Genomic DNA, 25,408 nt, shown 5'->3' with positions numbered 1-25,408 from the left:
CCCCAATATTTACTATAGTAGAAGTATAAAAACTATCAATTAACTTCTAAAAAATTTAAGTACATTCATTGAATCTACAGCAAAATAGATCCCCGGAAACATTTCTGCATGACAGGCAATCAAGGTCTCCAACCATAAGACCTTTCAGTAAAAACTGATAAAAGGATGAAAACATAAAACACAGGGTGTAAAAATGTAATGTCAGGAGAGGAGGTAGGGAAAGATTAAAAGCAAAGAATGTAATTTCTTTTTTTTTTTTTGTCTATTTATTTAAAACATTTTTAGGGAGCTGAAAGGAAAATCCGTGATGAAGAAAGGAAACAAAATCGGAAAAAAGTCAAAGGCCAAAACGCGCAATCTCAAGGCAATAATTGTGAGTAAAACAATGATGGTGAATTAAAAGTAATATCTCAAATCAGACCACTGGTATGTTTCTATGCACCGGTTATATTTTATGTATCATTTTTTTTTTTTTGTACATTATCTCAGACTTCACTGGAGCATTCTAAGAACACAGACTATATAAAAAATTATAATACAGATACAGATAACTTTTTAAGTGGACCTGACATCCATAAATGGGTTTTCAGGACTCTTTCACGTAAAATAAAATAAAAAAATACAAGAAAAAAAAATGTAAATATAATAGACAAAATCCCTTCCTCACACTCATGAAGACGCCTAAAAAAATAAAGTAGATAGCAAGTAACTTTAAATCCATGTGCTGATTTATTTCTTCAAAATTGTAATACAACCACAACGCAGATGAAAAAGTTAGAATAAAGCTATATTATCTCTTACATTCACACTGCAACAAACGGGGGGAACAGAAAAAGTAAAAAAAATAAGACAAAGGGTACACATTTGACGTCTCACTAGATACTTCCTTAGTCATATTGTCTTGTGAAAGAAGGATCGTAACGTAAGGCTGTTTTCACCTTATAATCCATTTTGGTTGAACTGGAGTTTTTGCCTTGTTAGAGGAAACATTTTAATCGATTGTACTTTTGGTATTTTTAGCAGCTGACGGGAAGCTATTAGCTTTATCTCTTCAGAAGAAAAGTGACGCCACGTTCTTCAAGACCATGGTTGACTTGGACTCCCAGCCTGTTCTTTTTATTCCAGATGTTCATTTTGGAAATCTGCAGAGGACTGGACAGGTACTAACATTTTAAACATTTTCAATAAACTGGGACCTTCAGTCATTTCCAGATTACTGGAGATATCTACCGATTATTCATTGGTAAAAAACAAGCAAATAAAAACTGAACTCGATATCTAAATATTGAGTCTAAAAAAGTCCTTAATGCCATGTTCGTAGGCCATATCACCCTCTGTTGTTTGGTTAGGTGGACAATGAAGCTGTGCAGTAAAAATACTGCATGGATTATAATTCACAGAGCTCCACAAATGTATTTTTATGACGAGGTTTATTTAATATTTTGGCATCATCATTGCATCATCAATCCAATAGTATACAAAAGCAACTGACATACTTTTGGAATTAAGCATTTAAGGAAGAATTTTTCTTTTCTTGAGCAATATTACTAATGGCAGTGGTATGTCCATGTTTTTCCAACTTCCTCGGGATCAAAGTTTTTTTTATTTTTTTGTTTTTTTTTGTTTTTCCTTTTGTCTGAAAGTTTTTAGTTTTTTTTTTTCTTAACCTCTATTATCACTATTTTAAAAACATGGCTATAGTGGCTATTAACTTCTCTTTTAAATTGTACCATCGTTCAATCCATCCAGTTTTACTGTACAGTTCGAGATGCATATTTTATTTGATATATTGGGCAAATATAGTGGGGGTCAAAGTTCTAAAAGTGTTGCAGACATCATGGAAACCAATAGAATATCCCTGCTGTCCCTCCTGTTTGCTTTACTTTTAACGTTTTGCCCTGGAAATGTTCTTCATACAAGAAGATTTGCTGATAGTTATCAGACGCCTAATTATGCACCTTTCTGTATCTATATTTTACACCACAAAATCTGTGTTGGAAAGAAACGGTTAGCCCATGGGTCTTTCATAGCTCCAGATGTATGCTTTGATAGAACGATCTAATGTTCTAAAAGGTTAATCTCAAAGGTCAATCAATAGGAGTACCTTGTAGGCTGTCAAATGATCTATTAGAATTATTAAACCCAGATTAAAGGACTTTTTGGTTGGAAACCATGTGATGGGTCTAGATGTATAACCTTCCCACATATATATATAAATATATACCTTTTTAAAATACTGATGTGAACATTTGAACAGCATTGTAACATCGAGCAGCTGCGTATTTTTAGCTGCAAGGTTGTGCCATAAATGATTAAACATCCCAGGGGTCCTTTCACAAGAGGAGCAAGCTGTTGTCATATATAGGAAAAATTATAAATCCCTATTACATAGAGTTGCATTTTGAGTTTACATACACAATAGGGTGTATATATTTTCAGGGAATGGGGACTTTACACTGGATGATAATTCTAGATATATTTGGTCTACTATAATTTTCATAACTATAAAAATAAACTCATCACAATCCAGTGCTGCAAAAGCCACACAACATAAAGAAATTGCTGGACTTTTTGCTAGCCGTTCCCAAAAGCTTATATTTAAGCGTGTACTGCTTAGCTCACTCCGTTTTGTACAGATAGATGTTCCTTTTGCACTAGGCATTCATGTTACTCACAGTAGCAGTCCTATCTGTATCTTTCCTGATTGTAACATATGAGGTTAAAGGGACACTATAGTCACCTGAACAATGTTAGCTTAATGAAGCCGTTCTGGTGTATAGAACATGCCCCTGCAGCCTCACTGCTCAATCCTCTGCCATTTAGGAGTTAAATCCCTTTGTTTATGGACCCTAGTCACACCTCACTGCATGTGACTTGCACAGCCTTCCATAAACACTTCCTGTAAAGAGAGCCCTATTTAGGCTTTCTTTATTTCAAGTTCTGTTTAATTAAGATTTTCTTATCCCCTGCTATGTTAATAGCTTGCTAGACCCTGCAAGAGCCTCCTGTATTTGATTCAAGTTCAATTTAGAGATTGAGATACAATTATTTAAGGTAAATTACATCTGTTTGAAAGTGAAACCAGTTTTGTTTTTCATGCAGGCTCTGTCAATCATAGCCAGGGGAGGTGTGGCTAGGGCTGCATAAACAGAAACAAAGTGATTTATCTCCTAAATGGCAGTGAATTGAGCAGTGAAATTGCAGGGGAATGATCTATACACTAAACCTGCTTTATTTAGCTAAAGTAATTTAGGTGACTATAGTGTTCCTTTAATTAATTTCAGTTGCAAACATTCCTCATTTTATAAAAAAAATAAAAATTATTAATCTCACATTTTACTTGACACCCTCAATGGGTCATTGTCTCTAGGAGACCCACAAAGGAAAGTCCCATTAATCCACATTCTAGTCCATTCTTTGAAATGCATTGAGGTTTATATAGCAACCCTTTAAATAAATAAAACAAGACTAATATGTTATAATTTGCTTTGAAAGCCTGAGACCAAGGGAGCGGCTTTAAGAACATGTCTTCGAACACACGAGATGAACACGGGATACCAATTTGATTTTCCAATACTCATCGTCTTTCTCTTTTTATTTACACTGTTAATCATTGTTTTTAAATCCTGTTTATTCTTAATTGAAGAAAAACACTTTGCATCAGATGCTAATGGAATTAAAGTTTGCAGTAGACATACATCTGGTTCTTTTATCAACGTTTATTCAATTTCTATCTAACCACATTTACAGATTTGGATTGATGATGCAATTAAAGTATAGCAAATGTGTATACTATTTTAGCATGTTTACGCTCTATAGTAACCTACTTTCACATTTATTTGATCCCACAGGTCTACTATAACACTGACGATGACATAGAAGGGTACGTTTTCTATAAATTCCCTTTATTATTATCACTAATCTAATTTCTGATTACCATGTCATTTTTTAATAGTTGGATGTCTTGATTTTAATATATTATAATATATATATATATATATATATATATATATATATATATTTTTTTAACTAGTTTATCGGAAACTTAGGCATAATTCTTTAAGCCTAAATTGATTGTAGTTAATAGGTTGGGTCCTTTATTAACAGGAGCAGTGTGTTGGTAAAAAGAATGCTACGTCCCATGGAGGAAGATTATGGTCCGCCTGCACCAAAGCAAAGTAAAGAAGCACACAAAAAAGGTAAACTGATTAATCAACTGATGCCACACAGGTCCCCATTAAAGGGCACTCTAAGCACGACACCTACTACATGCAGATATAGTGGTTATTATTCTGTTTGGCTATGGGTGTCATCCATTGATTCTGTGTTGACCTTTCCTTGCTAACGTAGTCCCTCACTCGCCAAGTGGAATATCCACATTTTCAATAGCAATTCCTTTGATAATTGGATGTAATTGATTGTCTGAGAACATCAGATGGTATGCCAGCCCATCACCGCTGTTTAAATATGGACAAAATTGATATTGGTAATGTGATCATAAGACCTCATACTTTTCTGTTGACCTGGTAAAATCATTCTTTATTTTATTCTCAAAAGAGAATGTCATCACTGCACCATATCATATGTAGCATATATCGGAGATGCAAGAACAAGTTCAGCATAGTAGAAGCACAGGAGTCTGAGTGGCAATGTTTGCATTATAAAGAAACAAACAAAAAGGACAACAAATATTTAACAAACTGAAAGTTAGGAATATAACTTATTGGGATCATCTGCTTGGTCAGGGATAGCATTTGGTTGATTAGAGACTTGGGTTCTTACATTATGGCGATATTATGGTGTTGTAGGCATTTGTCTCTTGCCCTCAGGTAAGTATCAGTAGGAAGTAAATAAAGAGAAAGAGTCCATCTCCAGTTCTAAATGTCTCTAGGGGCACAACTCAGCAGAAAGATGTAGATAAATCAGTCCATGTTTGTAAGTGTTTGTTTTTCCCACAAAGATGTCCAATCGAGTTCCTCCATGGATCTAGTTTGCTCTGGAGGCTCTTGTTCTAGTTTAGAAATTTGGGGGGCGCTTCCAGAATGAGAGAGTTAAGGCATTAGCATCGCCTAGCAATATCCACATACATTTTGTTTGTGTTTATCTATAAAGAATACAAAGAATAAGGGATGAAGGAGAGACCACCTCGTAACAAGACGGGTCGTGCTCCTTCAAACCACCCCAAAATAAACGTCTATAGAAAATAAATAAATTTTATTAAGAGTAACGGTATAAAAAAACCAAATAGCCTTAGGACTCATCAGGAAAGTCTGGCCTATTAACTGCAAAGTGTATCAGTCACTAATAAATGTTGCAATATAGACTTAGGCGAAGTTGATGCCAGAACTGGTAAAAGTAGTATAGACCACTATTGAATGTGGCAATCTAAACTTAAATTAAGTTAAATGCTAAGAGTGATGGTTGCAATGTAGACTAGACCTCGCAGAAGGCCAAGGATTGCAAAATTACTAGCCTAAAATTGAAGTCTCTCCTTCATCCCTTATTCTTTGTATATTTTGTGCTTTATGCAGGGTTATGCCCCTGTTGCCACCCCTATAACCCATTTCTCTCTGTACCTCCTGCTAGTTTTCTAGCTAGGGAGTACTATTATCTTCATTATCTATAAAGAAGTTTGGCCATCCTAACTGGATCTGGGACTGAGATCGGCTGTGGGAAACCTTTAGGACCGACTGCAGAATCTGAATAGCCTGATTCCAGAATGCGCGTGTGGAGGGGCAGCTCCACAATGAATGCTTAACGTTGCCCACATCCACCATAGACCTCCAACATTTATCACTAACAGAGGGGAAGAGGTAGTGTCAAAAGCTGCGTGTTCTATACCATCCAGTGAATCTTTTTAATGGAAGATTCCTGTTAGATGGGAGCCCATAAACCTTCTCTGCTGTATGACATATTTTCTTAATAAGGTTCAGATTCCTTGGTTCCCACTGGGGCAGTAATGACATCTTAAATAAATGCTGGAGATGCTAAGAGACTCAGCCACTAGGTAATAATCATATAGATAGGGCAGGTCCAGACTCTTTCTAGTCAAGGTGTGAAAGGCATCATTAAGGTGTCTGTGTGCCCAGATTAAATTTGGGTAGAACTACTTTCCATTTAAAATAAAAAGTCCCCAAAATGTGTAGAGTCTGAAATGGATACAATATTTTGGGAGGGCCATCATCTTAATGATGTTTACCCGTCCCATCAAAACAGAGGTAACTTGCATCTCTTAAGGTCTGCCATTAGCTGACTGTGAAGGGTTGATACATTTGCATTGTAGATTTCTTTAGCTGTTCTTGCCTTATAAACTCCCAAATACTTAATTCCAGGTCTAGCCCAACAGAAATTAAAAAACTGTGATATAATAGCCTTCAGGGGCACGGGAATTACAAGGCCCAAAATTCAGAAGTGCAATTATGGTATGAAAATGGGGCAAGGCGGGAGGGCGGGGCCAAGCAGCCAAGCGGAGCGGACGCCATAATTCAAAGCTCCGGGCCTAAAAATCTAAATCTCAGGAAATCCACCAAATTCAAGCTCCATCCAAGCCCAAAAGTGCTAGCCTCAACTGGGCACTGACTTAAGGAGCAGACACATGGCATTTTTCTACGGCTCGCAAGCCAAATCTGCCCGCAAGACACGGCGGTCGCCCAGGCCTAGTGACCTGTGGAGCCCTGCTGGGGCGTGCGCAGACTTGGGCCTACTACTCACCCTACCCAAAAACGACTCCCCCCCCTGGGCAGAGATGGGCCGCACGAGACCAAAGACAGCATCCACAGCACAGCACGGGAAGAGAAACATAAGCCAACTGCTCACTGGCACCCCGGTCCCGAAAACCCGGGAACGGGCAGACAAGGGAGCCTCCACAGACCTGTCAGACGACGAAGACAGCCAGCCACAATTAAGGCCTACCAACCCCGCACAACCCAGCTCCAGAACACTAGAGGCCCCACCAGCCTGCACTCCATCCACCAAACAAGACATTATTGATCTCTATGACCGCATACGCAAACTGTTCGATGCCGACATGGCGCAAGTGAAGGAGGAGGTGCTGGCGGTTATGGAGCGGGTTCGAACCACTGAAGAAGATGTGGCAGACCTTAACCCCTTAAGGACACTGATTCCATTTTATTCCAGAAGTTTGGTCCTTAAGGGGTTGAACAAGGACTCCTAGCACTGGGAGAGACAGTAAGCTCACTGCAATCCTCACAAACCACCACTGAACACAGGGTGGATACCATAGATGACAGAGCCAGATGAAAGAACCTGAAGACTAGGGGGTTACCGGGCACGGTGTCCTCCGACGAGCTGCCTCACCTGCTCTGAAGGCTACTAGCCACAATACTACCAGCTAAACAGGCAAGATCGATAGCCTTAGACGGCATCTACCTGATCGCAAAGGCACCTGAGGCCTCCCCTCGAGACATCAAACACAGAGTCATGAACGCGCTACGGGACAAAACACCCCTAGCCTTCGAATCTAACCAACTGACCTTCTACCAGGACATTACCTGGTCCATAAATAACAAACACACGGACACCCGTGAACAAATGTGAAAATATGTAAAAACACAGAAAACTTAACTTATAGGCACACGACTTCCCAAGGTTATCTCCCAGCTGATAACCATATAACAAGGTATGTATGATAGATAGGATATTTTGGGATTCTGTAAGTGTACCTATAATAGAGGACAAAACATAGTGCAAATATTGCTTTAAAATTAAAATGAAGCTTCCAATGATTAGAATGCACTCACATATTCCAGGACAAATAAAGCGTGTTATAGGTGCCTCCCCTTGGTGGAAGAAAAAGGGGGGTATGTTCCTTTAAAAGCTCCCTCCTCGAGTGATAGCCAATGGAGTATCTGGGTCAGCTAGGAGATTCACAGACAGCAGACCAAACGGAGTACTTAAATGGCAATTTATTCACTTGTAGAAAGGTATATGATAAAAATCATAAAAGCAAATTAAGATAACGATGCTGGTCCTACGCGTTTCGTCCTTGTGCAAAAGGACTTCCTCAGGGACCTCTTTCAATGATCAGTAATCAGACAGGTACATAAAATCACAGCAGCATCCTAAACATACTAACAATGAAACATCTTATATAGGGCTAGTCACTTAGAGTCATTGGTGGAATAGTGGGTGTCTTCAAATCCTGCAGTTCTAATTCGTCAGGGTGTTCTCCTTCAGGTGTATTCACTTTGCCGAGATGAAGAAAGCCGGGTCCGTTTCCCTTGTCGGCTACTTCCGCATTCGTCATCTGTGACGCGTGCGTCACGTGTGTCATCACGTGATCCTCATGCGTTCCATGCTCGGACCGAAAAAATGGCTGTGCGTTCCACAGCATAGAAAGCAGCCTAAGGGAGAGTTTTTCTTGTACCAGATATTTATATATACGTAGCTGCAAGATAGAAGACTGTTAGAAACCATCTTTTCATCTAAAGTATATAAAAAAGGGTAATGATGTGTCCTCTATATAAATAAAAAACGAATAATCAGTTTTAAGACATGATGATAAATGAATGAAAGACACAACTTCCTATCTAAGTTGGTCATTCATAGTGAGTGTTTGTGACTTTGCTGAAATAATAAAACATAATAAAATATGATAATAATGATAATAATAAATGATGATTAAGAGATACTCATACTCATAACCATATTTTAACAAACCATTAAAGTGACATAAAAAACATATCAATTGCAAAATCATCTTGTGTAAAGTGACATGAATATTTATTTATATATTCAATTACAAATCCATATTGTATTAAAGTGACATAGCTAATACCATATTTAGTAACATGACTGATTGAACACTTAATATTTGTTCAATCCTAAACGGTGACAAAATTTTAGTTATAACCCTCCTTAACCTCTAAATAGGTGTTTCTATTAATGAGTATTTAATTTTAATATGTGATATATGGTGTGTTTTTCCCAGGCATAACAACTTCACAATTCATTAATTCAAAAAACAGACAATATCCATATCCACGTTTAAACCCCTTGGTGTAAGGGAACGTAATCTATGGATCCAATAAGATTCTCTCTGGGCCAACCTCTTTTCTTTATTGCCCCCTCTCCAATGTGGTTGTATCTGTTCGATCCCTATACAACGTAATCCCTTTAAACTAAATAAAGGACAACCATTGCAATGGAGGGGAACTGAATGTGTGTCCAGTTTCCTCTTTATATTGTTTATATGTTCCAGAAATCTTATTTTCAAACATCTTTTTGTGCGGCCAATGTATTGGCTACCGCATGGGCACTGAAGGAGATACACCACACAGGTCGAGCGGCAGCCAATCTCTGATTTAATAGAAAACTGTTCCCCTGTCACAAAGCTACTAAATTTTGTTACCTTCTCCGTATTCACTTGTGAACAGGCTTTACAGCTTTTGCAACCCCTAAAGCCTTTTAGCCCTTTTATGTTATTTTTGAAACCATTTTTCAGAGCATAGCTAGGGGCCAATAGGTTTTTAAGGTTCTGTTTCTTTCTATAAATGATTTTTGGCCTTTTAGATAGATGCTCCCCCAGGATGGGATCCTCCAACAAAATTGGCCAATATTTATGTAGACTCCTTTTGATTTTTGGATGGTCTACATTATATTGAGTAAAAAAAGCCTGTTTGAAATCTTCCTCTTTTTTCTTTCTACTGGGGCCGTCCACTAAGAGTTCATTTCTGTTTCTTTTCGACATCATATGAATTTCTCTATTTATCTGTTTTTGGTTATAACCCTTCTTAACCAACTTGTCAGCAATATGTTGAGCCTGTATCTGGAAGTCTCCAGTATGTGAGCAATTCCTTCTTACTCGGGTAAGTTGTCCCTTTGTGATGCCCTTCAACCAAGGCTGATGGTGACAGCTGCGTCTATGGACGTAACTGTTACCATCGGTGGGTTTGAAGAAGCATTTAGATTTTATCTCATTTCCCTCACAGAACAACGTCAAGTCCAGGAAATTGATTTCTTTACAATTCCACACTGGGGAAAGTTTCAAATTATATTCATTCTGGTTGAGGTGGTTAACAAAAGTCATGAATTCAGAATCCGTTCCCCTCCAAATGATAATGACGTCATCAATATATCGCCGCCATAGGACCAGGTTCGCTACCCAGCCATGCCCCCAACGTACGCAGAGGTCCTCCCATCTGCGCATGTATATGTTGGCATAACTGGGGGCGAACCTGGTACCCATGGCGGTTCCCACTAGTTGCAAATAAAAGGACTGATCAAAAAGAAAATAATTATGTTCCAAAATAAATTGGACGCCCCACAAAATGAAAGTTCTAAGGCCTCGGGAGATAGTGTCATCCTGGTCTAGGAAAAAGGCCACTGCTTCTAAACCAAGATTATGGCTGATGACTGTGTACAGTGAGGTCACATCTAGTGTGGCCCAACTGAAATTTTCTTGCCATTCTATACTTTCAATTTCCTGTAAAAAGGATTTTGTATCCTTTGTGTATGACCATGCCATTTGGGCGTATTTTTGCAAATAGGAATCAAGGAAGGCAGACAGATTGGCTGTGATTGATTCGATACCACTTATTATTGGGCGCCCTGGGGGACCTGGTCCACCCTGCAATGGCGCCAAACTATGCGGCCAATTACTGGGAGACTCCAACGAGCAAACATCCCGTACCGATGGTCGAACCCAAGAGCCTTAATAGTACAGACGGCGGAGACAACCCACAAGATTACATCCCTCGGTGATGCCTCAAAGCTCCTGACAGCAATTGGAATTGCAGATACTATGCAATAATCCCAAGAGACAGCACAAATGCACCGCTGGGACGTACCGAACATCCGACCTTTTGTCCCGTCTGGGGCGAGGGAATCAGTGACTTGAACACACTAAGACCAACCGCACAAACAACTTGCTGAAGTCACACCTGTTAAGACCTGTTGTCTCTGTTACAAGTATCTCACAAAGGTTTACTTATATGTTTACTATTGGTTCATAAATCTTTTCATACCCCTGGCCCTAAGGCGTCCGGGCCGCATTCTGGCACCCGACAATAGCCTGCATACACAGACGAATAGGCGGAGGAGACCCTCAAAATTGCACCCCTAGCTAAAAACACCAGCAGCGTTGCGCTCTCCTCTCCCACCCCAACCCCCCCAGCCCCCTTAGGTTGAGGACAAACATAAACACAGAGGACTCACTCCCAAATGGAACTCACCACGGGCACTCCGAGACCGAGAGACTAGCCGCATAACACCAGAGCAGGCATCTCTAACATAAACTAGGAACACCCCAGCCACCAACACCACACCAAGATGCTAAGACACCTCCGGCACGAGGACACCACACTCCACTAGGCTTAGCAACCGCACTGCATTAACACCAGATGCAAACACGCTAGCCCAAGATACCGCAGTAGGATTTCGAGATAACCGAACCTAAACACCAATATCGCTAACAAGAACGTAACAAATCAGAGCCCAAAATCCTGCAGTACCTACCAAGGCTATTACCCTAGCTACACATAGGTAAACTGGCTCACAAGTGTCCTCAGGCAAACAAGTCAAGCCCGATCCCACACATTAACGCACAAGAGTGCAGTTCCACCTCACCTCCTAGCCTCACACTATCCTCTAATGTAAACAAGGCTAGATAATCCTCAGCCAGGGTACTCTTACTATGTCAAAATCGTATTGTATTGCATTACCCCGGTTCTCTCTTATGATAAAATATGTGCAACACAATGTATAATTTCAAGGATAACATTGTCAATCTTAATCAACATTTTGTACAAGTGAAATATCTGTTATATAACAATGCACAACAAAAATAAAGAATTACAAAAAATAAAAATAAAAATGGGGCAAGGTTTCAATACCTTTTACCATAACCACACCAAGCATGTAATGAGTATGGTGCTTGGATGGCCCATTTAATATATATGCCTTGCTGTACATCACTAATGATAGGAAACAAATGCTTTATTGTGTAATTTATATACCGGAATGTGATAAATACTATCCTCATCCCAGAGATTACAGATTCTTCTTCATATCAATGGTGACACATGTACATCCTTGACCTAGTGACCTATAGAGTGGTTATCAGATTAAACTACTCTCCAGAATTATCCCTGCTGATGTAGGGAGAACTAAACAATACACCAGGACAAATCAAGAAGAGCAGTCATGTGATTGTACATTGTACCTTTAACGATAGATCTGTGCATTTAACTACACTCAAATAACTGTCACTATCAACTAAATTCAAAGTCAGGACCCATGTGAAGTGGATTTTTCATGTAGTGCTAGACTTGTGTATTTTTAGAATCCACAGTTTTGTCTGAATTTACAGTATCAGACCAGGCACATTATAATGAATGGTTCTGCAACTGTATTGTGACGAGTGTAAATATGCACATCTAAACTCTGGACTGTGTGCACTGCTGAGATGGACTTTCCGTTTTAACAATCAGGGGTCAGGACCTGGGGGAAAAAGTGTGGAAACTCACCCAAGATCCCTGGTTAGTCCCTGCAGGAGCAACGGGAATGGCGTTCCTGCTGTGAGAAAAGTGCAGGAACGCAGTTCCCACGTGTCCCTGCAGGACTCGAGCCCTGTTAACAACCCTTTACATATTAATATTTTGCAATATACTGTGGTCACTCATGTGTTGTGTCATTGTTTAATTGTAAACACACAAAATCTAGAAGGTAAAGAAAGCAAAAGTACAATAATAATGAAGATTACAGAAATCTATAACATACTTTATGCATAATGCTATATAAAATGCAAAAACTTAAATATAGTCTGAATGAAGATTGGGAATATTAACTAATCCGACCTCTCTCTCTCATAAGTAGATAAAAAAAAAAAAAACACTAGTTATTTACTCAAATTAAAACCATGCAAAATCTGCAAAACATCAAAATTATCCTAGGATATCAATATGTTTGTAATATTGGAAAAGTTATCAAAATAAAGTGGCATTAATCAGAATATTCAAATTAAACACAGTATGCTGTCTCATCTGTTTATGGTAGATACCCATGGTATAAAATTATATTACATTACATTAAATCAGGTTTGTTTGATTGATTACATTTTTTTGGAAGGGGCAGAGTAAAATATACTTGAAACATATTTAACATTTAAAAAAAGGACTTGCAGAGTAGTTTTTGGATCCCCTGACAAACTACCCAGTCTTAGAAATTGTGGACTGGAAACTGTGGTAAAATAACAGAGAAATTTTAAAATGATGCGAATCATCCTGATGTCTACAAATGTTGCTCTAGTGTCACTCTAGCAAATTACATATTTGTTCAGTTTTTATTGCCATAGAGAATAAATTTTTAAGCACTCCCAATGAATAATTATTTTCATTAAAAAAAAAAGTCTCTGAAAAATCTGGGAAACTGACCAGTACGAATATAACGGACCTCTTGCGTGTTAGAAGTTTTGTTCTAGGAATAATGAGCAAATCGCTCAAAATAGTTTAAAAATATTGAAGATAATGTAGTTTCCCTGACATTTTCTAAAATTCGCATAATTTTCTCCATTAGTAAAAATGTATGGCATTTTATTGTCTAATTCTAAATGATGAAACTTAACTATCAACAGCGACTTAAGGAAACATCCGTTTTATATCATTTACCAAATAATCGAAATAATAAATTCTGCCGTCACGGAAAACAGACCAGTGAACACTTTCTTTTTTTTGATCTGCAAATCTAGAAGATAATATAAATCTAACACTATCTTCTCCAATAGAAGAAAAGGTTGGTTCTATTTATCGTATAAAGTGCTGAAATCTCTCTTCGTGTTTTTCAGTGCTTCTCTATGTGAGGAAGGAGTCGGATGAAGTATTTGATGCCCTGATGTTAAAGTATCCAACTGTGAAAGGTCTGCTGGAAGCTGTAAGTAGATGCATAAACTTAGATTTTCTCACGCAAACTTGGTATCCAGCTTTCTTATAATAAAGATTGATATTTCTGACTTTCGCCACGTAGAATAAAAAAAAAAAATACATGTTTTTCGCTTTCTTTACAAGCACTCAATAGGATTAGTTATGCAGCTGTTGCATCATAAATAGAAAATATTACAATGCATCATTGCTATGTGCTTTTCCAAACCAGTTTGTTTATATATTTAGAAATCATGAGTGTTTATCTGCTTGTTCCCATTGTCAACATCATCAAAGCTTTTTTTTTTTTGTCTATGAATTTGGTACGGCTTGTTTCAGAACGTTCATTTTAAATTCTACATATTCTAGTAAACTTTCTTAGTGATCCATATCTTGGTGTAAAGTGACCAAAACTTAACAATTAACTGCGTACTTGTGACTTAACCCCTCAACAAGACATTTGAGGTTCCCCACTCGCTTTCTATTAAGTAAGTCCAATATTCAAGATTTTTCTGTTTGTTTTTTTTAACTAAAAGTTTAGCAAAATAAAATTCCCTGATGGCTCTGTTCAGCAATAGTTTATAGCTTTGAAAGTACCAAAATATATGCGATGATGTACTTTAGTAAATGATGATATAACAACTCTGAGTGCTGTGCTATTACAGTGCTCACAGATGGTTTGTACTCTACATTTTGACAGTAAATCAGAATCTATTTCCTTTAGAAGTCTACTTTGTGCTGTGAAATTCTATGCTACGATATGCGTATGCTCATTGCTGTTGAGGTAGAAACCCTGCTTCATTTTAATGACTTCCTGCGTTGTAAATTACGTGGGTTAAGGCTGTATATCTTCGATGCAAATGTGCATGTCAATAGTTTGGCCATATAGTTCATTAGCCCTTAGACTAATTGTAGCATAGGAAATGCACTCTGTGGTTTTTCGATTGCATGGAAATTACTGAATGACGCTTGTGTAATAGCTTTCAAGAATACAAATGGTTTCCAGCGGATATTTGTATGTTAGTGGTTGTCGGAAACTTCCATTATTGTACACCTGTACCAGTTTCTTGACTGACCACAAGATGAACTATTTCACCAGCAAGAAACATCTACAGATAGCAGTTTAATTGATGGATAGCATTGTTGAGGGTCAGGTTTGGACCCTACTTTAGCTGTGCAAGAATAATGTTGTAAGTTATTGGAGATTATTTACTAAACTGGAATTATGGAGTATGTATGAGGGAATTGCAAGGTTCTAGACTAAAAGAGACAAGATGGAAAAATGGCAAATTTGTCATTTTGGTTTTTAAGACCTAAAATTTGTAATTCTCTCGCAAATTCCCCATATGTCTTTCTTTAATAATTGAATCCAATAGTTTTAACACGTACATTTCTCCAACACAATGTAATTGGTGAAGGGAATGCTATATGGCATTTATCCCAACTGTTCTAGGCTACTAATCAACATGGAGATTTGTTAGTTCTGATAAGGACTGAGTAAGTGTTTTGTCAAGTTTAAGGGAAGGGGTCTCAAACCCTTATGGCGTTTTCTGCTGTGGTAGTGCAGTTCTAGATACCAAGAGCTACATTTACACACACAGACTCCCAGATACTCTCCGATCTACAGACACACAAATAGTGCCAGTTATGCTGCAAATTAAAACAAATCAGAACAGTGTAAGTAGTGGAAAAAGACACATGCATCATGTAATGGAACACTATCGTAGGACACATCATTCTACAATAGTCAGACTTTTGACTGGGAGAATTGTGTAAATGTTACCGCTGCACAGTTTATTATGTAGAGCTCTGCGGTAAGGTGTATAAATGTTTTTAGCACTTGTTCGCTCCTAGATTTTCAGATTGACTCATTTGTAGAGACTGGAAATCGAATGGTTTATTTAACGATGAGGAACCTTGTTTTAAGTCAAATATTCCACTTTCTATTCTAAATGGGATGATAAAAGATTGGTAGACTGTAAGCTTGAAGGAAAGATCACCATACTTAGTCATCAGGTTTCATTCTGGCTATCAAACTACATTCCTCTCCTTTATTTATATATAATGTGTCCATAGTACTCTTGGAATTTGTCGGCATTTTATCAATAAATGTTGATGATAATTCAACATTTCTATTGAAGTGGGATTTTCAACCTTGTTTTGTTTGTTTTTTCCTTTGCTTCCCAGATATCTGAGAAATATGGCATTCAAGTGGAAAAGATCATAAAAATATATAAGAAAAGCAAGAAAGGGTAAGTAAACGTATAAAAAGTAGATCTACCAAAATCAGACGTAGCCAAAGTGGAGAAAACTCAAATTCTCTTTATAAATGGTGCTGAACTACAACAGTAGTGATCCCATGGTGTCTGTCGTGCTACAGCTATTGATTGACAAGTCAGTTCACTGTACACTAGAGGGGGTTGCTAGTATCATGGTTGGGTGTTCCTGTCCCACCATTAATTTTACCTCCAAGTAATGCAGTGTGAGGGATAAACGAAACTACTCAACACTTAGACTTTTAAGGTATTATAGTAGATAAAGGCTACAATTAGTAACAACCCTTCTTGTACTCAAAAAAAAAATCAGTTTAAATGATCCATATGAAAACTTATCAAAATGTTATTTGAGAATTTTTTGTTAACAAAAGTCCCCTGTTCTCTATCTTTACACCAGCTTTCAAACCAGATATAAACTGTTTTCCCAGGTATATATTTTTCAATGTGTGTGGTAACCTTGTCATATTCTTAAACAGTACAGGATCACACACACCAGCACACCATGGTGTGTATATTTACTAGTTTTATCATAAAGTACAGTCATGCTGCTGTGGCATAATGTGTTTTATATTCTTACTACTAATGAAGATGTTGTTCTAGATCTATTTAATATTTCTCAATTTTAACAGTTCAGATTATTTTCCTACCACAGATGTCCGGCTCACCTAGTATGTAATTAACCATCTGAGATTTTACCATCTTCTTATATTATAGATACTACATCCGCTTTAATTCTATCCATTATCGAAATTCCAGAACAGTACAAATTTTGGAGCATTCAGAGTAACATTTTTGGCCATCACTAGACTAAGCACTCTAAGTGTCTCTTTGCATGTATATCACTTGCTCTAAGAGTTTTCGATCTCCAGGCTGAATGGAGAACCTCACACCACTGCCATTAATTATTCTAATATAATATCACAAAACCTATATTAAATAGGGGACTGATTATTTCTGTATTTCACTACATATTTATCAGGGCCACTATCCTACCAAAAATGTAAATTACATATATGAAACCAGCACGAGAATGATTTAGTTTTTAGTAGTTTTTTTAAATGCGGTTATATAACCATAATCTGCAGCACATATTGTAAAAATAATTTAAAAAGACCATTGCGTTCATTATTGCATCTTCCGTTTCAGAAGTGGATGATGTTTTAAGGTCCTAGTGCACCTACCCTTATACAGATTAAGGTTACAAGATAGACCTGCTATTCTCTAAATGAGAGTACATATACATAGAGAACCAGGCAATAAAAAAAAAATTAAAAAAGCACCCCTTTGCACAATTTTAGGAACTGATGATTGTGTTTGTGAGCCATGTCATAAGATCTTTTTAAATAAAATAAACCAATTTTCAAAGCTTTGTAGCATCTGTTGTTGCAGTGTGCAGTGAATCACACAGATTAAGTGGATAATGAACACAACGGCTTTTGAAATGAGCAATTCTTAGTTTTTTCCTGAAATACAATGTTTTGGCCACCTCCACCGACCTTTTCTCAAGCACTGCTCAGAAACCGTGTAAATAGTGAGGGAATATGAGCCCAAGAATTCTCATGCATTCTGCCAGTAGAAATCTTGTTGTGCTTTTTCATTACGTTGCTGAATGAGACTGCTTGTGCCGTAATATTGAAATAGCATTAGCTTTTATTAAAAAGTATTCTCAATATGGTATGACAAGTGTAACCACATACTACTGAGGGACCTCCTTACAGTCAATTTAAAAATTGTCATATTGTATGTATTGTCTTTATCCTCAAAGACAGATCACTATATGTATAGAAACATATATATATATATTAGGATAATTACAGATATTTGCACACTTATGAAATAAGCTATAATGAGCTTTAGATTTGCATAGACATGGATGGCGAGTAATATAAGGTAACCTTCAGGCAGGGACAGTGGCAGACTATTTTGCACCCTATGTCAGATGAGCTACTTGAACCCCCACTCGACCCAAAACAAAAATCGCCAACTTTGTCTCTCTTTCTCCCCAACTCCTTTGTGTTTTCCCCCTTCCCAATCCCTCTGTGTGCCTCTTCGCCCATAGCCCCTCTGTGTGCATCTTTACCTCCAGCCCCTCTGTGTGCCTCTTCACCACAGAACAACTTGAATTTCCCACTGCTTGGGCTAGATAAGGTACTAGGAAAGTACTTTTGGTATTTGTTATCTTAAAAATCACAACACCGTTCTGGTGGGGTTTTTTTTTTTTTGTTTTTTTTTTACACACAATCATGGTGTGAGTCTGCAGTTCTGTCTCTACCAAGGTGTGCTTCATAAACCCATAGATTGTATTCTTCATCACTACTATCTTGCAGGGTTTCGCTTATTGCTCCAAAACTAAGACTAAAGTAGACAGTCAATTAAAGTAAAACTTGCAGAAGCCCTCACTGTGCCAATAAAGGACTTCTTATCTGATAAGCTCAGTCATGTTGTAGGAAGTCAAGTGAGCATTTTGGCTTGCTGAGTCATTTTTTATTTAGTGGGAGCTTGGTGCAGAAGCTACAAAGCTTGGGGATTTGCAGCAAATACAGGATTTTCAATTGTCTCTCTCATTTATTTTATTTTTTATAATTTATGCTTTCTGTATTCTTTTGCAAACCATGAAGGAATGCACACAATCAGCAGAAGCACTCAGAACTGCTTTGACATTCAAATCTCTTGGACCTAATGAGGGCAAAGAGAAAAATATTCCCACATGTGCACACCACCAACACTGTAGATGACCGCAATTGAACGTGGCACGGTCTTCTGCTGTTGTATCCAAAACAATTTGCAATACGCTATTTATTAAGAGATGCAATTTCTGTGTAGAACATGTGTCATCTCGTTATCCACTTGCACACATTTGGCCATTCTTATCTGACTTTTGGGCTTTTTTTCTGTGAACTTCAGACTGTTGAATAAGTTATTTTTATCTTGACAATTGTGCCATGAACAAAGACAAATTCACATCTACCATGCCACTAAAGTCAACCAGACCTCTTCATCTCTGTGCAGTCATCCTGTCGTTTTAACCCTGCATTGCAAAACATTACAATGTTGTAGAAACTATTTACATTGCAGGGTTAAATATACTTAAAGTTGCTGTCTTCCTCCTCCAGAACTGAGTGATACTGATAGCGACATTTGATTGGAAGAATGTGGCGATTTGGCTACGTTGACTATTTTCAACCCATAACTTACTCTTACGTCTTCAAAGACGAAGGGGGTGGGGGAGACTGCTTGGTTTTCTCAGGACTATTCGGTCTCTAGCACGTTGAGTTGCAGCTATATAACTCACCGGCATTCTTTTCGTATGTGTGCTTATATATTTCATTTACTTGAAAACTACATTAGCGATTAATGTAACTATTCTGATAAAATAATGTTTGAGAAGAAAATGTTTCAGAATTCCACTTATGTTTACAGCAGTAATGTGAAAAGTACACATGAATTGGTATATCTTATTTTTTTTTTTACATTTTATATATTATCTCTTGGTTATTCATTTTAAGGGTAACTGCCATTTCCCAGGACTTTTATTTACTATGTTTAATTATCCCTATATTTAACAAATAAGTATTTGTGGAGTGTGAAAAGGTAAATTTAAATGTGGGAATCCACACCTATTTATCATGCTTCTGTGCACCTCCATTTTAGCTCCCTGTCACTCATTGCTGTATGCTCTGTCAGTTGCACCTGGCAATTGGCACAGAAAGACGAGGAGACATTAAACAGTTTTTCAGTTTCTCCTCTTCATTTGCAATGTAGGCCCTGTCTTTGACTTGTTTGAACTGGATTCTGGTGCCATTTTCTAAATATTTAATTTAGGTTTAAAAAAAAATGGATTATCTGATGCAAAAAATAGTTAACACGTTTAAGGTGATTTTCAATCATTTATCCAGTGTATATTCCAAAGAAGTTACCGTTTCCATGTAAGTGGCAGTTGACTAGAGAACTGTAAAATTCTGTCCAAAATAGCAGAACTACAAAAATCACTTTGCTGGAGATTGATTACAATTTAGCTAATTTAGATTGCAGTGTTCGATTTGTCTTATTCGTACTGTATTAGACAGTTAACTAATGGAATATAAAATAACAAAAAAAAACAACTGTATAAGTGATCCTTTTAGTAGCTAGAAAAAGAGGGACTTATTACAAGCTATCATGCCAAAGATTTGGTCTTCAGGCAAGTTTCTTGGGTTATCTTCTGGCATATACGTAACGGGAGGTTACATAGCACCACTCCAATGGGCATTAAATTGTGTAAGCTCACATGCCAAGTCAAGTTTTTTTTTTTATTTTGCTGACCCCTTACACACTTATTAACCCCTAATAGGGCAAACATGTGCTGGGAGGCAGCACTGTAACATGACTGTGGTGTAATACAAAAGCAAACACGGCAAATTGGGTGGCGGCAATCGCTACAGTATATATCAACCCCGATACATAGAACACACAAAGTTACCTGCACACTATACCAGATCCCTATTCACATTTAAATAACTAGAGGTTACCTGCACACTATACCAGATCCCTATTCACATTTAAATAACTAGAGGTTACCTGCACACTATACCAAATCCCTATTCACATTTAAATAACTAGAGGTTACCTGCACACTATACCAAATCCCTATTCACATTTAAATAACTAGAGGTTACCTGCACACTATACCAAATCCCTATTCACATTTAAATAACTAGAGGTTACCTGCACAGTATACCAGATCCCTATTCACATTTAAATAACTAGAGGTTACCTGCACACTATACCAAACCCTATTCACATTTACATAACTAGAGGTTACCTGCACACTATACCAGATCCCTATTCACATTTAAATAACTAGAGGTTACCTGCACACTATACCAAACCCTATTCACATTTAAATAACTAGAGGTTACCTGCACACTATACCAGATCCCTATTCACATTTAAATAACTAGAGGTTACCTGCACACTATACCAAATCCCTATTCACATTTAAATAACTAGAGGTTACCTGCACACTATACCAGATCCCTATTCACATTTAAATAACTAGAGGTTACCTGCACAGTATACCAGATCCCTATTCACATTTAAATAACTAGAGGTTACCTGCACACTATACCAAACCCTATTCACATTTACATAACTAGAGGTTACCTGCACACTATACCAGATCCCTATTCACATTTAAATAACTAGAGGTTACCTGCACACTACACCAAACCCTATTCACATTTAAATAACTAGAGGTTACCTGCACACTATACCAGATCCCTATTCACATTTAAATAACTAGAGGTTACCTGCACACTATACCAGATCCCTATTCACATTTAAATAACTAGAGGTTACCTGCACACTATACCAAATCCCTATTCACATTTAAATAACTAGAGGTTACCTGCACACTATACCAGATCCCTATTCACATTTAAATAACTAGAGGCTACCTGCACACTATACCAGATCCCTATTCACATTTAAATAACTAGAGGTTACCTGCACACTATACCAAATCCCTATTCACATTTGAATAACTAGAGGTTACCTGCACACTATACCAGATCCCTATTCACATTTAAATAACTAGAGGCTACCTGCACACTATACCAGATCCCTATTCACATTTAAATAACTAGAGGCTACCTGCACACTATACCAAATCCCTATTCACATTTAAATAACTAGAGGCTACCTGCACACTATACCAGATCCCTATTCACATTTAAATAACTAGAGGTTACCTGCACACTATACCAAACCCTATTCACATTTAAATAACTAGAGGTTACCTGCACACTATACCAGATCCCTATTCACATTTAAATAACTAGAGGCTACCTGCACACTATACCAAATCCCTATTCACATTTAAATAACTAGAGGCTACCTGCACACTATACCAGATCCCTATTCACATTTAAATAACTAGAGGCTACCTGCACACTATACCAAACCCTATTCACATTTAAATAACTAGAGGTTACCTGCACACTATACCAGATCCCTATTCACATTTAAATAACTAGAGGTTACCTGCACACTATACCAAACCCTATTCACATTTAAATAACTAGAGGTTACCTGCACACTATACCAGATCCCTATTCACATTTAAATAACTAGAGGTTACCTGCACACTATACCAGATCCCTATTCACATTTAAATAACTAGAGGTTACCTGCACACTATCCCAAACCCTATTCACATTTAAATAACTAGAGGTTACCTGCACACTATACCAGATCCCTATTCACATTTAAATAACTAGAGGTTACCTGCACACTATACCAAATCCCTATTCACATTTGAATAACTAGAGGTTACCTGCACACTATACCAAATCCCTATTCACATTTAAATAACTAGAGGCTACCTGCACACTATACCAAATCCCTATTCACATTTAAATAACTAGAGGCTACCTGCACACTATACCAGATCCCTATTCACATTTAAATAACTAGAGGTTACCTGCACACTATACCAAACCCTATTCACATTTAAATAACTAGAGGCTACCTGCACACTATACCAAATCCCTATTCACATTTAAATAACTAGAGGCTACCTGCACACTATACCAGATCCCTATTCACATTTAAATAACTAGAGGTTACCTGCACAGTATACCAGATCCCTATTCACATTTAAATAACTAGAGGTTACCTGCACACTATACCAGATCCCTATTCACATTTAAATAACTAGAGGTTACCTGCACACTATACCAAACCCTATTCACATTTAAATAACTAGAGGTTACCTGCACACTATACCAGATCCCTATTCACATTTAAATAACTAGAGGTTACCTGCACACTATACCAAATCCCTATTCACATTTAAATAACTAGAGGTTACCTGCACACTATACCAGATCCCTATTCACATTTAAATAACTAGAGGTTACCTGCACACTATACCAAACCCTATTCACATTTAAATAACTAGAGGTTACCTGCACACTATACCAAACCCTATTCACATTTAAATAACTAGAGGTTACCTGCACACTATACCAGATCCCTATTCATATTTAAATAACTAGAGGTTACCTGCACACTATACCAAACCCTATTCACATTTAAATAACTAGAGGTTACCTGCACACTATACCAAATCCCTATTCACATTTGAATAACTAGAGGTTACCTGCACACTATACCAAATCCCTATTCACATTTAAATAACTAGAGGCTACCTGCACACTATACCAGATCCCTATTCACATTTAAATAACTAGAGGTTACCTGCACACTATACCAAACCCTATTCACATTTAAATAACTAGAGGCTACCTGCACACTATACCAAATCCCTATTCACATTTAAATAACTAGAGGCTACCTGCACACTATACCAGATCCCTATTCACATTTAAATAACTAGAGGTTACCTGCACAGTATACCAGATCCCTATTCACATTTAAATAACTAGAGGCTACCTGCACACTATACCAAATCCCTATTCACATTTAAATAACTAGAGGCTACCTGCACACTATACCAGATCCCTATTCACATTTAAATAACTAAAGGTTACCTGCACACTATACCAGATCCCTATTCACATTTAAATAACTAGAGGTTACCTGCACACTATACCAAACCCTATTCACATTTAAATAACTAGAGGTTACCTGCACACTATACCAAATCCCTATTAACATTTAAATAACTGGAGGTTACCTGCACACTATACCAAATCCCTATTCACATTTAAATAACTGGAGATTTTGTTTTTTTAAGTATTACTTCAATGGCTGTTAAAGTGTAAGCTGACCTGTATATAGTTAGGAAAAAGACAAAATACGAATACAGAAATAAAATTAGGATGAAACAATTTTTTTAAATCTTTATTTTAGCTTTCTTTTTTTCTTTTACTTATTAGAATCTTGGTAAACATGGATGACAACATAATAGAGCATTACTCCAATGAGGACACCTTCATACTGAATGTGGAAAGTATAACTGAGCAAGGTTTCAAAATCACGTTGACCGAAATTTAACACAGTGATGGACATATGCCTGATGAGTTGTTACAGAGAAACACGTGATGGAACATCTTGAGAACATTCTGCACTTATCAGAGACATTAATATAGACAATCGTGAAAACCTTGTTCTTGTTTAGCAGGGCAACGCATCAATTTCATAATTTAATGGAAAGCTGGACTACTGGTATTATTTATTGCAGATCACTTTGTAATTAAGTGGTACGTAAGTGACCTATTTAGATGGATTAACTGGAATCTCCATTTGTGATGGAGTAAAAGTGGGTAAACTGAATACCCAGAACTTCCTTAGATTATTGTCCACAGATTATATAAAATAGCCATGAAGATCGAGAAAATGGCTATTCCGGAAGAAGAAACCAAATTGTATACTAAACGCGCAGGGAGAATTTAGTCGGTCTAATTTCTGAATACAATCGACATAGGTGTAACCACATCCAGAATGCAGATTTATTTGTATTTATTTTTTTAATAAAACTCTTCAAATCACTGCAACAATGTAAATACTATATTTGCCCAAAATTATCCTATTTGTAATATTTGACAAATGGGTGTAAAGTGAATGTACATAAGATATAACAGTAGGTTTAAGAAAATATTTTGTAAGTTAATCCAAGGAAAAACCTAAAAAAATAGAAATGTTTTGTAAAAATGTGCAATATTGTATTTGTCATGTTTTACATTTTTTTTACTGCCATTTTGGCATTTATATGTTTTGCCTTCAACATTTTCCTGTTTTTCTATTATTATTACTATACAATTTTGTCTGTTATTATAGTAAGATTTAAGAATCTTTGAAATGGACCAATTGTGACGTATGAAATGATGACCAATCTTAAATATTTACAGCGAAGAATGTCTGCTTTTACACATAGTGTATTTTTTGTAATATATTTTGTAAAATTCTTCCACACTTCATCTTGAATATTCCATTGCATGATTTCATGGGGTATCTATGTAATTGGATATTTTTAATAATCAACTGGATTTCTTTAACATATTTGTTGTATGTCCACATTTTTTTTCCTTGTTTCAGCCAATGTGAAATAAGTAGCCAAATGTACTCTATGTATTCATATTTTTTATCAAAATCTGTGTATTTTTTATTTTAATTCTTTTATTTTTTTGGACATGCTTGCAATAAGATGTATTTGGACCATTTTAGTTGTGAAAATTGCTGTTTTTGTTTGTAGCACAAAATTGAATCAAGATCATGGCAATACAAGGCATATTATTGCTGGTTTATATAAATACT

General features: G+C 36.9%; 1 protein-coding gene across 2 annotated transcripts in view; it reads left to right on the top strand.

The window, feature by feature from the left end:
• The window catches only part of GRHL2 (grainyhead like transcription factor 2), a 102,080-nt gene extending 76,907 nt beyond the window's left edge, over positions 1-25,173 (top strand). The window contains exons 10-16 of one of the 2 annotated variants that reach the window (XM_063450292.1): positions 286-373; positions 1,024-1,160; positions 3,852-3,883; positions 4,108-4,199; positions 13,802-13,887; positions 16,062-16,126; positions 24,031-25,173. In XM_063450292.1, the coding sequence (XP_063306362.1) occupies positions 286-373; positions 1,024-1,160; positions 3,852-3,883; positions 4,108-4,199; positions 13,802-13,887; positions 16,062-16,126; positions 24,031-24,148 (618 nt within the window). In that variant the 3' untranslated portion in view covers positions 24,149-25,173. Of the gene's footprint in view, positions 1-285; positions 374-1,020; positions 1,161-3,851; positions 3,884-4,107; positions 4,200-13,801; positions 13,888-16,061; positions 16,127-24,030 lie in introns of both variants that reach the window. The other variant, XM_063450291.1, reaches the window with a different exon arrangement.
• Positions 25,174-25,408: the final 235 nt, after the last annotated feature.

Source organism: Pelobates fuscus, chromosome 4 (genome assembly GCF_036172605.1).
Source record: "Pelobates fuscus isolate aPelFus1 chromosome 4, aPelFus1.pri, whole genome shotgun sequence".
In the NCBI taxonomy this organism is placed as follows: domain Eukaryota; kingdom Metazoa; phylum Chordata; class Amphibia; order Anura; family Pelobatidae; genus Pelobates; species Pelobates fuscus.
Note: the sequence above shows the minus strand (reverse complement) of the source record. Positions and strands in the feature narration are given on the sequence as shown.